The 18,104-nt window shown below is 37.2% G+C and overlaps 1 protein-coding gene across 3 annotated transcripts in view; it reads right to left on the minus strand.

Annotated features, from left to right (window-relative positions):
- The window catches only part of NAV2 (neuron navigator 2), a 282,686-nt gene that overhangs the window by 97,038 nt on the left and 167,544 nt on the right, over window positions 1–18,104 (minus strand). For all 3 annotated transcript variants that reach the window (XM_060765681.2, XM_060765628.2, XM_067462702.1), the window contains one exon: window positions 6,536–6,658. In XM_060765681.2, the coding sequence (XP_060621664.2) occupies window positions 6,536–6,658 (123 nt within the window). The remainder of the gene's footprint in view (window positions 1–6,535; window positions 6,659–18,104) is intronic.

The following is an 18,104-nucleotide window of genomic DNA, read 5'->3' on the forward strand; positions in this document are numbered from 1 at the left end:
TCTAAATTATGATTTTGGACTGTGTGGTTTTTAAGTGTTGCTGCTAAGATGTTTTAATTTCTTGTTTTTAATGTAATTATTTATTTTAATTAACTCTTTATTTTATAAGGCATCAAATTCCTGCCAACCTGTAAGGCCGTTTTGAGTTCTCTATGGGGTGAGAAGAACAGGGTATAAATATGGTAAATAATAAATTAATTGAAAGCTTTAAACATACAGATAAAACAAAAACCTCTGGAAGTAACAAAAGAGTTTTAAAATACCACTAACAAAACTCACAAAAAATTACTGTAACTGCATCACAACATTTTAAATATGAGTATCAAAATATTAACTGATGATGAGTTTAAATATTTTCTAAGTATAGTTCATATTTATATTTTATGAAAACATTAACAGAACAGTAGTGTATGTGTGTATACATACACACATACAGACATCATAAGCAGGAAAAAACTAAAACTAGTTCATGCCTTTCATTTCCTCCAGCCAAATGACCCTACTTAGTTGGTTAATTCAGAGAAAATAAATCACAATGCAATATCACAAAAGAAGATGAAAGGAAAGAATAGTCACATTTAGAAAATAGAAGAAGTTATTCAGGTTAGGTACTGGTGTAATGTGACAATGCATTGAACCAAGCATCCCATCTGATCTTCTATGGTTTTATAAGCTTTGACTGAAACCATTTAAATGTAAACCTTTACACAGCGATTACTCAAGTACCAGAATTCCTTGCTCACTTGTAACCTTTCAAGCTACTCATTGACTATTCACCCTCTGATATACATCAGCATAGCCTTCAGCAATGTGATAATTTCCAGAAGGTCAGCAGGTCTTGCTCAATGCACGTATACCAGTCACATGAGAAGTGATCTCCCCTTCAAAAATACCACAACATTTGCTTTACTTGCAGCTTCAATGAGAGGAGTCCAGAACTCAGCAAGCCAATAATAAAATCCCCATGGAGATTGTTCATCCAGGTGTGAGATATATTACGAAAGCAATATAGAAATGACACAGATTGCCTACTTTGGATGGAAGTGTACACTCCAGTTTTATCTATATTTATTTTGTTGACATTACAAAGTAAGAAGCAACATTTGCACCACAGAAAACCCAGGCGGACGGTATCCCCTCTCATCACACCTCCTGCAAAACACTTATTATGGGAATTTTGTACTTTCTGCCAACAGATATTCAAGATAAATGTTATATTTTAAATTCAGAAGGAGATTATCTTATGCATCCCTCCCTGCATTGCATGGGGGGAAATTGCAGGTCTTTCTTTGACCACATGGTTGTTCTTTGAACTTGCTGATAAAAACCAAACCAGACCGTTAACTGAGGAGTGGGATTTGCTATGGTGAGCATTTAAGTGGCCCTTTGATTTTTCTGTTACAGCAACTATAAATATTCATACAGTACAATTTCAGTAGCTAATTTTAGATGCAGGGTCTCTTCCAAGAGCCGGGTGTCAACAAATACTTGAAGACAAATGCCAGAAGAGCAGCCATGGAAATCTGGAGCAGTGAAAATATTAGTATTCTAGCACTTCAAAGACTAGCCAGCTGTAATGTAGCATCAAGCAGGTGCTAAAAATGGTCTGTGATTTTTTTAAAAAGATTTTTTTAACATCTGGTTTTTTTATCCCATGGATGCAATCCAGAAGAAGTCCCTTTTGATCTTGTTTAATTATTTGATTCAAGCATTTCAGTACATACTTATACATAACCCAATAATTTTAAGAGTACAAAAACTTCTGTGTAGAAATACATGTGTTGGTTTAAACTCATATCTCCATGCATTTTATGTATTTTCAGCTTCTATCCCGCATATATAGTGGTTTGAGCCTTGAACTGTGACTCTCTCAGCTTCAGAGGAAGGCAAAAGCAAACTCTTCTGAATACATTTTTCCAAGAAAATCCCACAATAAACTCTTTGGGTTGCCATCAGTCAGAAACAACTTCAGGGAATACAATAGGAATTCCTGACCTGTAGTCGTTTTTAAGGTGCCAAAAATTGGGGAGAGGATATTATTCTACTCAAAAACACAAAGTCCAGACATCTCCCTAAGTCAAGTCTGGGTGTCAGGCCACTGAATGGAAGCATAAATAATAGCCATGTTTATTACTTATCAGCCAATTGTCTATCTGAAAAACATATTTCCTTGTACTCAAAGACATCTGGGCTTTCTTAGCACCATAAGCTGACTGTCTTGCACAAACTTTGAGTGGGCAATGGTTAATTTCTTTATGTGCAAATTTTAAAGACAAGCTACTACATGAATTATAAGGCTGCAGGAAAACTCTTCCTGCACCCACTTCTGATTCATATAGAAACATGCTTTAAAATGGGGGTATGAATTAAAAGTTATTGAATGGGCCCTGGATGTTCCACATAAACTTTAGGCAAACTTAAGTGGTGCAAAATGAACATTTGGTGGAGTTACTGACATGGATATGAATGTAAGAGAAAAACAATACAAGATACAAACACATAGACAACATACTAAAGAGAAAAGAATTCAGGACTAGCAAGGACCTTGCTAGTGATAATCAGAACATAATGCCACCTAAGCAGACACCTGACAGATGAGATTACAAACCCAAGAGCCTCCTGACCATGACTCAAAAGAACATTGGATTATACCAAACACTGTCTTGTGGGATCCAAAGAAATTTAGATAACAGTAATTGCAAGGACTGTTGAAAGGGACACTCAGCCTTAGATGATTTACGGAAAAGGAACCATTGAAATAAATAAAACATAAGTACCTTCCACAACCAGATACTCAACATACCAAATAAAGAAGAGCTAAAACTATTTAAATCCTTTAAACACAAAACAAACAAAGCTAAATTAAAGGGGGCATTCACATGCTATCTGTTATGAATGGCATGCATGTCTGGGTATACAAAACACAAGTGTACTGCTAAGCTCTCCATTAACCTAACAATAAAGCATTAAATTAATTTTCCACATTCAGATATGCTCTTCCGCTGCAGGGGGGAAATGGATCTTGTAAGAGCGATGTTTGATGCTAATGCTATTAATGGCAAGAAATCTTCATTCTATCTATAACTAATGAGAAAACACAAGTAACTGGAACAGCTGGAAACACAACAGAAGCTCCACTGGGAACGTCTTCGCAATACTGTGACAAACAGGTTCAGTCCTGAATTGCTTCTGTCTTTGGGCGTTAGACATCTAAAACCTAGAATATTCTTCCATGAATCATGTCCATAGACAACCTACTAATGTGTATTAGAAACGACTGCTGAGCTGAAATGGCATATTCACAAATTCACTATCAAAATAGGGTGACCATTTTGGTAGCATTCAGATTTGAAGTGGAATATTACAAACAATTTTGGAAAATGGCCCTTCTTCTCCCCAGTCCTCTTTCATCTTAAGGGTGGATAATTTGCTGCAATGGAGTAGGCGTTCTTACTGCAAATGCAGTATAAGTGCCATTTCTCTCTGCAGTAGCACCTCTCAGACTCTCCCACCATGATGTTTACCATCATTAGAGCAGCATTGGATGTAGGTGGAAAACTACAGCAGCAGAAAGAACAAGATGAGCCTTTATGTACTATTTAGTACTTCTTTAAAAACATTTTTTATAAAAAAGCTATTACCAGATGAGTAATTTTAAAATTATCTGTAAGCCTGCTAAACAATCTGTAACACTTCCCCAAAGATTTCACCCTATTTTGGTTCTCCACCTATTAAAATTAGACAAAGGCCAAAACAGAACAAAACAAGTCTCAACTTTATATACCCAATCCCCCCTTCTGTGTGTGTGTTTGTATGTCTTCTCTATATATTATTAACTATACCTCATATATGCTGCTAATATAAATGGGAATTTACTTTTTTGGGAGTTAACTCATTGAGTACAATCTTGATCTTTACTTGTGCTTTTAACTGATTTTATATTATCTATCAATCAAGATTATGTTTAAAATTTCATGCCATTATTTTCTTGAGCTTTGATTTTGGTGTGTATGTAGGGGAGAGGACATAATGCAGTTGGTAATGAGCACTGTTTTTAATTGAGTATTAGTTGCTGTTTCATGCTTATATGTTTTATTTAACTGTATTTTAAATAGGTTTCATTTTATGTTGTGTTTTTAGGCACCTTGCACAATGTGTAAGCCATCCCAAGTCCTTTCAGGAAGATGGTGGCAGGATGCAAGAATAAAGTTGTTGTTGTTGTTGTTGTTGCAATAGATATGCAATTAATACATCTTGGTTCCAGTAACAGTACAGACATCAAAAACCCTCTCAAAACATTGTATTTCTTCCTAACCAAAACAGTTTCAACTACAATTATAAGAAAACTTCTTATCTGTGATGATGTGCACAAAATGATGCTGAATCAACACCATGGCTGTCTACTTGATGGTTGTATTGTCTTTTTTTATTTGAGTTACAAGCAGTAGATAAAAAAGCCTTGTCTGTTTACATTCCAGCAGTGAAGAGCTGAGCAAAACTCTTTCACTAAATATAATAGCAATGCGAATAAGCTCTTTTACCAACAGCAAATGTTTACCTTCCTCCCCCACCCTTACTTTTAGTCCTGTCTCTATGACACAGTGACCTGTAAACTAAAACAGATTTATAAGAGAAATAAATCTACTTTTGCAAAGAGAGATTTAAAAAATACACATGCCAGGAAATCTTGGGCCACACAATACTATGAAGGCAAACGCAGTTTACTATTAGAGTAAATGCTCTGTGAGCACAAAAGCCCCTTCCACTCAGTGTTAGTAAAAAAACGTTAGGCAGAAAACTGAAGCTTTTCCTATTCTGAGCCTCTCAGGAGCTGAAGGAATCTCTGTTAGGTAGACCAATAGTCTGGCTCAATGAAAGTCGACTTCAAATGTAGGGAAATCTGCCATTCTAACAATATTTAACTTTTTCCTGGGTTGTTGTAGGTTTTTTCGGGCTATATGGCCATGGTCTAGAGGCATTCTCTCCTGACGTTGCGCCTGCTGAGCAGTTTAAAGGCCCCACCCTAAACTACAAGCCCCAGAATTCTGCAGGAGGAAAGATCTGGATGTAAAATGGATCCATGCTCTAGTGTTATGAGGTCCCTCTTAAAGCTCAGGCATGAACATATGTGGTGATGCAATATGCAGGAATTAACCCAATATTTGGGGTTCATGGTTGTCATGTGTTAGACAATTTGGACTTTCCTAGTTATGTTTTACACAGATGAAAATAAGTTAGCTTTAAATGTAAGGGGAAGAGGTTTTGTTTGTTTTTATTTGTTTTAAACAGAATTCTTGGTATGTTTCCCTCCTCCTAAAAGGTTTGAACATTGACTGTCCAAACCACAAAGCCAAACTCATGCTGGCAAAGAGTCCTTCAAAGAAGGTCACAAAAATGATGCAATTGCAACCAAGAAATCACAAAATAACAACTTTTTAAATCCTACATAATTCATCAAAACAGTACTCATTTCTTATTTGGAATAGCTGATAGAAGAAGTGTTTTAATTAATTTATGGGAAATGAAGAACTGGCATGTAAAACTGTTCTATGGAAGCAGATGAAATAGAAAAGCACCGTTGTGGACAAACCCCTGCCGAACTTTCCAGGTGAAGCAGGAGTCTGACTGAAGAGCCTGAATTTGGGCCAGAGATCTGTAGTGCTTTGTATGAGAAGCTGAGAAGATGGATGGCAAGCAATAAATAAATAGACAAACATCTGCCAGTAAAAATTATGTAAGAATTATGTCATGTCTGTTTTAAACTTGGCACTAACATGAAAAGTAGACTGTCACGTTGTATTTAATGGTGTTTGACAGGCTATTGTTTTAACTTCTGTTGTTCTTTTCTGCTTTGTTCATTGGGCACAGATAAGCTCCATAATGCAGCAGACACTTATGTTTACAAAATACCTGGACTTAGTCATGCGGTCAGATTGGGAGCAACAGTTTTTAAATCATTTTAGGCTCTTGTTACCAGCTTTCTGAGAGAGTAAGTGCAAATCACCACAAAAGAGAGGACATAAATACACACTGCAGCTTATATGTGCCCAATGAACAAAGCAGAAAAGAACAACAGAAGTTAAAACAATAGCCTGTCAAACACCATTAAATACAATGGTGTATATAATACACACTGGGGTGTACCTTCCAGCTATCCCTTTAATTAACTGAGGTTAGAGGTGCAAGACCCCCATGAAAGTTGAAAAACTGTTAATAAAAGAAACACCTTTTAAAAACCAGAGACAATAACTCTGTAGGAATCTTCAAGCCCTCCAGCGCAACTCTATGGTCAACATTCAACAGACTTAATCCGGAGGAGCAATAAATGCCTTCAGCCATCTTCCTTCTAGGACACTCTTGACTCTCCAGCACAACTCTATAGCTAACTTTCAATGACCACTTACCAAAGCAAACACATGAAAAGCATGATCTGTAGTTGACAAATACATATCTGTGACAAACAGATATTTAGAAAAGGCAGATCCCTGGTTGTTCTGATTGCAATTTAAATTGTGCAAAACACAGATAGGCCTACCTGTCAGCATCACCCAGACCCAGTGAGGTATTGCGTTGCAGAGTTTCCCGTACAGCAGCCATCCCATCAGGAAGTCTGTTTAACCTTCGAGTATAAAGACCCAATCCACCATCAGTCATATACCTAAGAAATAGAAGTGGAGGAAGTTAAATACTGAAAACTTACCAAAACAATACACAGAGTACTGGATATATGTGCTTTTGGATACCTAAATGTTAGCATTCATTAAAACACTCAATATTAAACAACCAATATGCATTACAGGGAAGTTCTTGGAACAAACAAAACTATGAAAATATAGCAACCAATTTTTGACCAGTGAAATTTTCCTCCCCCTCATGATATTTTGCTATGTGTCACAGATTTGACATTATCTTCATATTTTAAAAGGATAGGCATAGGTTTCCATAGCATGGACTGGCTAAGCATTTGCTGAAAATCTGTTCTCATCAAGTATTTTATTACATGCATGCTATGCTTGCAAAAACTGTATATTTTTGTGCCATTCCTAATTCTGAGAAGAATGGGAATAGTCAATGCTTGTTGGCCTAATTTAGACTCCAAAGCAACTTGGTGAGAATGATCGTCCTTCCAAGTTTGGTGTGTAAACATTATTCAGTATGCAATGTCACAGCCACAGCTGTTTGGAGAAGCAATGGGATGCCTTGTGTAGATATTTCATTGGCTCGTTAGCCCATATGCCAGTCAGGAAGTCAAATAAGTACTGTCAATATGCCATTTGAGAGGATCTTCTGGAAGGAGCATTCATTCCTTAACCAAGTAACATCAAATCAATACACTCATTTTCCTTGAGGACATGAACTCCACAAGTATGAAATCCATATTATTAGGCAGCATAAACAGAAATTCAAACGGTTTTCTAGCTACTTGACTAAACTCAAGTTGTCTGCCTGAGTCACTCAAAAACTGTAGAATCCAACATCAAAATTCAGATTCAGTGACAAGCATATCCATAGTCAGTCTTCTGTTAGATTTTTCTCTGTGTCCAGGATTTTTTGGTTTCACTCAGAAATGTGCTGCTATTGGTTAGCACAAAAAAACCTGTAAGACCTAAATTATGTGTGCGCTTACCAGTAAGACACATAATTTTACCTTCTTTCTCTTATCATTCTTTGAGAATTATGCCAAACTGCTGTCTACAGAAAAGAGATTAAACTGTGGTTCTTTGAAAATCTGTCTCTGAGAATAATTTTCTCACTGAAAACTTCTAATTCTTTACTAGATCTAACAAGTCTGAGTGGTTTGGTTTTCAGTGGCTTTCTGGGGACTACATTTTATCTAAGCTAGAAATAACTTACTGCTGTATTCTGGAAGCCAAAGTAATACAAAAATAATTGTTTATCATATTTGGTAAATAACAGTTATTTCCCGTAGATAGCTATGGATTGCTTTGTGATTCTTCTAGAATCATGGTATTGTTTGCCAGGAAATCTATAATTGTCCTTAATTTAGACACATACTGCTTGTTCTTGCTGTTCCTTTGGCCATGGAAAATGGACAAGCTCTCTTCGTGGTATTCAACATGAACAGATTCCTTGTCATACAGTTCCAAGATCGGATCAGGATTTGCTGCACCCAACCCCCTTTCCCATGATGGCAGCTTGAAAGCTTAATAAATGAATAGAATGAATGAAAACAAAACAAAAAATCACGACATCAAAGATAAGAGGTGATACAGTGATAGAAATGAAGGATGTTCGGCCAGAAACTCCTCACTGTCCAGAGACTGGGGAGTATATGAGCCAGAGTCTCCTGTAGTTTGGGAGGAGGCTGGTGTACTAATTAAGCATTCCTTTCCTTGGTGAATTATTTGCAATCAGTTAAGCTTGGAATCCCTTTTTGAATAAGTACTACCACCTTTCAGCAGAGTGTAGCATATGATCTTTGAGCATGCCATATCTCTGGGAAAGATCTTATGACTCTGTATGGTATGGGAATTTATCTGAATGTATGTGCGTATGTAAAGATGAGCACATGCCACTATCTTTGGCTTGTCTAGTTCTATATGGAACAAGAGACCACAACTTCAGCTCACTTGTACACAACCCACAAGTGTTGGTTCCATCAGTGAAACCACTTTGTAAATAACTTTGTTTCTCTTAAACATTAAATGTCATTCTTAATACCATCTGTCATTTTTAAAATTGATGCATTCCCTTAGAGAAACGAGACTGCACAAGAATGGAAGAGAATAGGAGAGAAGCAGCTGCAAATTTTAAGTAAATGTAGAACAAGCAGAAAGGAGAAGCTTTCTGAAGTTGAACTGGACTAAGAAAAAGGTTCTCCATCCTTAAATAATCTGTACTCTAATTTGATTTATAGAAGGATGACTGACACACTGTTCTTTACATACTCATAAAAAAACACCTGCCAGGCAGGTCACAATATATGAGGCAGAAAACTAAATTTCAGAAAGAGGCACTTGGTCCAGGTGAATCCACAGCTGATGCAAAATTTCATTTCAGCACTTCTGATTCCATGCATGATATTCTGTTCACGGGATCACTCTAAAAAATTCCAGTCACATATTCTTCTCTATCTTTGTATGTCATGGTTAGCTACACCGTTTGCTAAGACTAACACCTTCTTGCACCATTGGCTTGTATGTTAGACAGGATACAGAAAAACCATGTTCAAACCTTCATGCCATTATGAAGTTCACCAGATGACTTTGGTGAAGTCATAATCTCACATATTTGTACTATCTCATTACAGAAAAATTTGTTTCTAACATAATTAAGGCATGTGTCACAATGAATTTAGGATTATAATAATGACTAGCAAATGAGGCAGTGGGAAATGTGAGTTTATGTGTATGAAGGAGGGAGGAGAGTATTCACTGTTGTGATCCTCCTAGAACATCAAAGATTATAGCATTCCCCACCAACAGCTAGAGTTGATGGGCACTGTTGTCCAGCTACATCTCGAAAGTCACAAATTGTTCACCACTACTAGGAATGAATAAATATATAACATGCATATAATGTTCTATACAGACTATTAGAAAAAGATGAAGGTTTGATTGACTACAGGAACTGTGGGTGATTAATATGGATTTCTTTCCTGAAACAGAACTTGCCAGTGGGATTCTGCAAACAGTTGGATATTTAAATGGTGACAGAAGATGTTGACAGCAAGGTTAAAAAGAAAGAAAAAGCCTAAGAAAATTAGAACAGGATCACTTCCTTCTATCTCCCTTTATAGGTATAGATAGGTAGATAGTGATATGAAGTGTCCACACAGAGTGGACACATGCACAGGTCGATGAATTTACTGTAAACCTGTTTGGTCATTTACAGGAAAAAAATAACAAGGTTCCAACCTATCATAAATTGATGAAGAGCAATTTGTCTCGTATTTTGATTATTTGTTCATGTGGCTGATTATGAATATGAACAACTTCAACAATATGAAACTGTTATTGATCAAATAAAATGACTACTGTGGTCACATGACTGATTAACAGAGGCTGGATGGCCATCTGTCGGGGGTACTCTTTCCTTGTGCTTTTCCTTCATGGTAGGGGATTGGACTGGATGACCCTAGTGGTCTCTTCCAATTCTATGATTCTATTATTCTAACCCAGAAATGATACTTTTTTAAACAATTATGACTTGAACAAACTTAATTCCTATGTTATTATCCTAAAGTTTGAAGTTTTTCACAACAACAATTACGCTGTTAAACATTTGGCACATGGGTTAATGAACAAGGGAAACAGCAACAGATTTTATATTCAGAGTTCTAAAGCACTACTTGAGAATTATAGGGTTTTGTTTTGAAACAGCTAAAATATTGGCATTTAGTGAATTTTTCACCAGTATGCACACATATTAGCAGCATATTAAGTTCTGTTACATAGATGCAGTACAATAAATCTACTTGTAGTGCATGGGGATGAACAGACTATAAATTGCCATATAAAAGAAACAGCTAATTCTGAAGTTTTCTTCTTGGTATAAAAGAAAACTCCACAAAGAATCTCAAAAAAATCCCCAACAATCCTGTGGCTAATTCTACAAAGCTTTAAAATAACATGCTATCAGGTCTTCAGAGTCAAACATGGACAAATGTTTTTATTGTGAGTACTAGTTCTAAAGCATTGATGCAACTCTTTTAGCTAACAATCATTTGAACAAAAACACTTTAAACATTGGAGTTTTCACACACACTCCCAACTGCACAATAAGGTGAGAATGCCCATTATTTCCCCTAAAACTTGTACTGCCCTTCCTCTCTTTTGCTTTGTAATAACCACCCAATCCAAATGTGCAATCAAACAGAGAAAAAAGAAAACCATGAAGTTGATACCTTTGATAAATGTTCAGTCAAACATACTTTACTGAGCCTTGAATGGAAGAGCAACGTCCTTTCAGTCCTTCCGTAGCACTTCTGAAAACAGTGCCTAAATAATTTGAAGTCTGAATGTGTCCTTCCGTTTCGCAAAGTTCATGGCCATTCAGTGACTTTTCTTCTTTGTAGTCCAGCTATCTCATTCCACAACTGATCTGAACACAGTTACTCCTAAATCAGTAACCTTGCTAGATCTAAAATCATTCTTATCCCATGGATGCACTAAAGCCCATCTTTTCCCCCCAGTCACTTGTGTGACACTGTAAGCTGAAACAGATAAAACCTTTGATGCCCGACTCAATTATTAAACTTTGCATGCGACAGGAAGGAAAGGGGGAAAAACGTTGTGGATGTAAGTTAGCTTTGTCAGTCTCTGCTGGATTCAAGAACAATAGACAATTGCCCCTCTGGGATTTCACAAAGAGGTTGCTAAGCTAGTTAAAACCAGGGACAGGGCTATTCTCGGTTTTACTTTGTCCTTGGGGACAAGACACAATACTCTTCTCTTCACTGCATAAATAAGGAGCCTAGTTTCAATGGCAATAATAGAAGGTCGCTTGACTCACGCTCTTCATTCATTGAAACACTTGTTTGTGAGGAGTTTACAGAAATCAGTTTTAACATGGAAGAAGTAAATGATGCTGTTATGTAAGAAATCAGGTTATATAAATACAAAAACATTTCAAGGCATTTCATTTAATGGGTGAATGAACTTCAGGGGATTTATTTATTTATTTATTTATTTATTTATTTATTGTGTCAGAAGCCAACCAAGAGTATAGTTGTAATGTATTTAAAAAAACACAGTTTAAAAACTTGGCATTATATTAAATGTCCTTTGACCAGTAGCTGGCCACTTGGAGTGTCTCTGGTGTTGCTATATGGAGGTCCTCCATTGTGTATGTGGCAGGGCTTGGACTGCATTGTAATAGGTGGTCTGTGGTTTGCTCTTCTCCACACTTGAATGTCATGGACTCCACTTTGTGGCCCCATTTCTTAAAGTTGGCTCTGCATCTCATGGTGCCTGAGAGCAGTCTGTTCAGCACCTTCCAAGTCGCCCAGTCTTCTGTGTGCCCAGGAGGGAATCTCTCATTTGGTATCAGCCATGGGTTGAGATTCTGGGTTTTAGCCTGCCACTCTTGGACTCTTGCTTGTTGGGGTGTTCCTGCGAGTGTTCTCAGCTCCTCTCTTGTACTACCTCTTTTCTAGATCTTTTGTACTTTGAGCTGACAGAGTAATTGTGCTGGCAGGTCTTTTGTTGATTAAAGTCTTGAGATCCTGCCTATTCTCAATCCAGTACATGCTGAAGTCAGGATTACACTCTTTATAATAATGGGAGATTTGAAAAACTAGCAGGGTTTTTTTTCCGGTCTACAGCTTTCAGTACCTTCCAGCCTTGTTATTGCCAAGCACATAGAACACTTTTGGGACACTCTCCCTCACTGTTCCCATAAGTACATATTTATTTGTCTGTTACTTGTATAAAATGAAGGGTACATAACCATGGGAACATTAAACATTGCTAAAAGTGTGAATTCTCCTTCTGGCTTGCTTGCGGCTAAAGTTGTTTATGATTCACTCTTTCAGTTTCATCACTTCATTTACTTATATCACCAGAATACTGAGTTTTTTCTCAACATTGCAGACTTGTTATGACACAGTTGTGAACTTCAAGTTACAACAAATACCAAAGAGATGAACGAGTCTGCACTCTAATGACTGGTTGCCCAAAGTGTACTGTACTGTGACGTGACATTTGCTTAATCTTCATGAAATCATGACTACAAATCTTCCACACAATTTCTCTGCTAGCAGCTGAGTACAGCTCAAAATTATCTTTAGTGGATATCCGCTGACAACTAACCTGCAGTATTTCTTTACTTTTCCTTCTAAGTATTATAGTGGTATTAGGATCATTAATAATTGTATATAAAATTATTGTTTGCCAATAAGGCAATAGAAGGAATCAACAGGATAATAATCATTATCATCTGCCAATTGCTGCAGTGAAAGAGGCACCCACTGTATCCTTCAAGGAACAGAAGGATAAACAGTAGCAATTAACCATGATGAAATAGTTTGTAGATAATCCCCACAGGAAGAGAAAGTTAACATGACACATTGCGGCATTTCAGTTAAATAAATATGAGAAACGGAGAAACTCTGTGACATATCCACAAATATGTACATTTCCAAAACACTTTAATTGCTGAACTTTATCATGGATATAAAAAACAGACAGAGATAGCAACTTTGCTGGCCCGAGCAAAAGACAATTAATGAATGATGTAGTCATGAGCCATCAATTATTTGAATTCTTAGTTCGTTTTCTCTTGAATTATCTCAGGATTGAACTCAATGTTTGTGCTATTCTACACCAAGAAAAGGGTAATAAAATTTATTTTCTACACTAGTGTTCAGTGTACAAGTTTTGTTTACACAACTGTTATTAATAGAGCATTAAAAGGGCTTGCAACAAATGGAAATTGAACCTTGTGTGCTTTTCAGGACAAGGGGAATCACCCCCACCCAGTTTACTGGCACAGACCAACTAGTTTCTGAGTTCCCTTGGTAACTTAAACTTTTGAACTTTTCTCACATTTTGCCAGCTGCCAGTGCTGCAAACATTTTGTACGGTACAGCAAAGCCGTTATAAGTTCCACTTTTAGATGAAGACTGAGTAGCACTTTTCACTCTTAAAGAGAGGATTTCATTGAAAGGGCCTCCCACAAGACCACAGACTGAAAGTCTCCAGTCCAGACTTTGGCGGCTGCCCTGCAGCAGTGTGTGGGGACAACTGTAAAAAAAAAAATAATGGAGAAAAGGGGCTGCAGAGGCTTATTTTTTAAAGAGGTGAGAACAGATACAGAAGGGCTCTAACATGACAGTGACTATATCCTTACTTAAAGTAATCATAATCTCTGTGTGGCCCATAAGAGCACTACAGTGAATTCACCACGCATCATGGTGAGTCTGGAGACTGCTGTTGAGAGGGCATGAGGAAGCTGTTGTCCCATGCCCAGCATTGCCCAGCTTACCAGCAGAGGAAAAGCATTGACCATCCAGCTTCCCCCATTCATCTAAGGCAACATGGGAAGCCTCCGGTGTTGCTGCATGCAGTGGCAGCATGTTCCACTTCACCTCCTCTTTAAGCACAGAGCCCCACCAGAAATAGTAGTGTGTCATGTAATGTGATCTGATGGGAATCTGTGCTTAAAGGGGTGATGAAAAGGAACATGCCACTGATTCTTCCCTTATCTGATGAGGTTGTTAGTGTCAGTTTCATACTCCATGCATATATTTTGGAAGTGCACGAGTCTCTTGTAAAGTCTCCAGTTGAGTTGCAATCACACTTGTACAAAGTAGCACCTGTTCCTTTTCCTCATCCATACAGAGACTTATAAGGATAATCTGATCACTATAGTTTGATGAACAAGATTACTTTCATTCTGTAGAAATTATGATCTCCAGTTACCCAAATCAATAGGAAATGGTGATGTAAATGGAATGCTGCTTTAATTCACATCATTACCCATGACAGTGTGGGCAAAACGAATTCATTATTTTATGATTGTACTCTCAGTTATTTCTCTATTATGTTCAATGGCTTTTTGAAAGAGGCACATTTTAGCATCCTAAATGGTTCTAATGAAAAACAAACACCTTTGGGCCATAAATAGAACTTACTACTCATTAGGCAAAAGAAGTAATTTCTTTCACATTCTTGCATTGCTTTTGAAGCATAATTTTAATAGGTTCTTGTTATTCAAAATATAAAGTAGTTATGATTAATGGTGTTGTCTGTAACTCATTACTTCCAACACCCGACAATTTATAGATTTAACAAAATTTAATCTACAAAACAAAACAGCAGAAGTGTTTGAAGAGTTATACACAAGATTCCTGTGGTTTTCCAACTGGAAAACACAAGGAACTGAAGTGTAGTTTCATTGTCCACAGGGAAACCTTAAAATTAAAAAAAAATGTAGTCTTCAAGGCATAAGATATTTAACATACATATTTAAGAATAAGTTACAATATTCATTGTAATACAAGACTACTGGAATTCTGACATGCAGTTCAATATAGTTTTGTTTTTCTTGTATTTTTTAGCTAAATGTTTGTGCCAAACCATATTTTTATAATATTCTGTCAACCCAACAAGTCTTAACTGACCACCACCTCCCTGTTGACCCTTCTGGTCAAACAGTGGAATGAGATGTCTGTCCACAAGCCCTGCCTTGGAATGAAAACAAAGAATAAATAGCTAGCTAGCTAGAGTCACTGTAAGTTTCAGTCTGTAGAAATGAAAATACACGAGAGAAGTTATACAGGGTTATCGTTCAGTCACAAGCTCTTCTATAACTTTTGTTCTCAAATGGTGAAAGACTCAGCCAAACCAAATACCTTCTTTTGAATATGTATATACTCAACAAGCTCTGAGCATTAGTTTCCAATTCAATTACAACTTATAGTAGAGTCAAGCTTTCACTAAATTACTATAGAGCATCTCATATATGCTCCAAAATCACCTTATGAACTAACTTGTTATTATCTGTATTATTTTGGTGGTGAAGGCAGTGAAGAAGGTATTCTTTACTGCTTATTTTTCATCTGTACAATGCCACAAGGCATGCCTGTTTCATGTAGTTGGGGGTTATGCTAGCTTTAAGTCTGAGTATTGGGTAGGAACCTTCAGTAACCAACTAGAATACATTTGCAGAGTATTTTGCACAGAAAGCTGTTTGGGTCTGTTTTGATTGGAATTCCACATTGAAGGGAGTTTTGGGGAAACAACTAAGGCATGTTCATGGCAGTTTTTTCTGGATGAGTGTTCTTTTGTTCAATATGCTGATGTGGACAAGTTGCTTAGATAAATGTGGCTAACTACTGTTTCACTTGTCCATCTTGGCTTATTTTAACTACCAGTAGAGGGAGGTCTGGCCAGCTATTATAACACTGCTGTTCAATAAACATTCATGGACTCTGTTCACCCCAGATAATTATTATCTACCTTAAATACCATCAAATCTTCATTTTCTAAGGTGAAGAGTTACAGAACAACTTCAGGATTTGCATTTCTTTTGGGGTTTTTTAGAGAGGAAAATGGAACAAAATAATCTGGATCAATTTCAAACTGATTTTAGTCCTGCTATGGGGAAGAAACAGTTTTGGTTACCTTGGAAATTTCCTACGTTTAGAACTATATCGAGATGTGTGTCTCTGTTGGTTCTTATCAGCACTTGAAATCATGGAATGTTTGCCTGATTTGAGACTTGGAGGTATTGTTTTCCAGTAATTAGAGGAAAGATGTTCAGCCTCATGAATGTTAGCCTGTAGGATCCCACAGGATTTGGTACTACCTCCATTGCTACTGAACTTTTACCTGATGTCACTGGGGAAGGCTGCCTGATATTTTCAACTTCTGTGTCAAGAGAATGCTGCTGATACCTAGCTTTACCTTACTTTGCCACTGTTACCAAGGGAGGTTATAGAAGTCATGCATTAACTTGTGATTGTAGGAAAGGATTAGATCTTGGCAAAAAAACTGAGGCTCAACCCAGAAAAATCCTGAGTGCTTAATAATATTTCTATAAAATGTCCCAACCCACATGGACTCCTGAAGTTATGAACCAATGAAAGCAATTAAAACAGTAATTGAAAAATGGAAGCTCTGCTGGTCATCAGGAGAAATAATATAGAATGGAGGTTACAACTTATTTTGCATGGGGTAAGCTAAAATGGTTTTGCAAACTGATTTTAATTAGAACAGTTCATTTGTATGTGGGTTTAAAAAGCATTTTTTTAAAAAAGCTTATTGGGCTTAAACCTGTCTTCATTACTGCACATCAATTTGATGACTGAGAGGAGAAAAACAAACAAATAGACAAAAATAAATTTGTAAAACTTGACTTTTTTTGAGAAGAGAAGAGACTGTAAGGGAAACAATTGAGTCAAAAATGTGTCACTAAGTACTCCGACAAGAAAACCTGAACATTTTAAAAGAGCCTTGAAATTTTCATTGCAACAGACCCATGCCCAGACAAAGCCTATGGAAGATACTGAAGCCCAGATTTTCAGGAAGCATCATGTACATGGAATGTGGTTTATGGAGCTCTCTCTTTGCAGACTGCTGAGCCAGTCATTTTTTTATTTCTCCATCACTCTCTAAGCAACACTTCACAAGCACAGATGGTTCTATGGGAGTTGTTCTCTGTGATGTGAATCCATTCAGGTGGAGAATGAATATGAATAGAAGTAGCCAAATTGCGGAGCCAATCCTTCTCAGTTAACTTCATGGTAAGATGAAGGGCCTTGACGGGGTGGGAAAAAACTTATGTAATTGGGCTCTTGTGTGATTGGCAAATATATTAAAGATGCATGGGTTTTCACCACTGGGAAACAATTCCCTTGCTCTGTGTGGTGAGTATCAAAATCAATGCAAGCCAAGAACACCCAGGAAGAGTATTGGGCAACTGATAAAGATGAACTGAATCTTACTTTTTACTTTCCCACAGTTCATTTTTCTCCAAACCTATCTTATTAAAGGTTCTTTTGGATACCCCCAACTTGCAATGTCCAACTGCCTCTTATTTTTTTGTCTAAAAGGTTACTATAAAGCAATACTACTTCACATTTAAAATGTCTATAATTGCCACAGCAGAGGAGGGCAGGGGATGGAAATCAAACACCTGAATTCCTAAAAACTAAGCATGTCAAACCCACCATAACCTGTAATAACTCTTTCCTAGAAGCCTTGCTAAGTCTATTGTAAAAGATTTGTACAGTTATAGGAAAAAGCTCTGACAGGGATGTGAGGTGTTGTTAGCTGAACTAAGGGCTCTTCCAGGGGGACAAAAATGATGGGAGGTGGCTGTAGTTACAGTATTTGTTGCTCTGCTGTCTAACCGGCCATCTTTCCTGCCACTTTTTTTTTGTGAACAGCTAGTGAAAACAGTATTGGGTACTCCTGTTTGCAGTTGCCTAGGAAAACTGAAGACTGTTGGGACATTGTAGATTACATGTACTTGAGGTGTATTCATTCAGCTGCATCCAAAGAGACACAAGGGCTTTACTACAAGCCCTGGAGCCCCTGGTGGCTCAATGGGTTAAACCCTTGTGCCGGCAGGACTGAAGACCGACAGGTCAGAGGTTCAAATCCAGGGAGAGTGCAGATGAGCTCCCTTTTTCAGCT

This window comes from Anolis sagrei, chromosome 1 (assembly GCF_037176765.1).
Source record: "Anolis sagrei isolate rAnoSag1 chromosome 1, rAnoSag1.mat, whole genome shotgun sequence".
In the NCBI taxonomy this organism is placed as follows: domain Eukaryota; kingdom Metazoa; phylum Chordata; class Lepidosauria; order Squamata; family Dactyloidae; genus Anolis; species Anolis sagrei.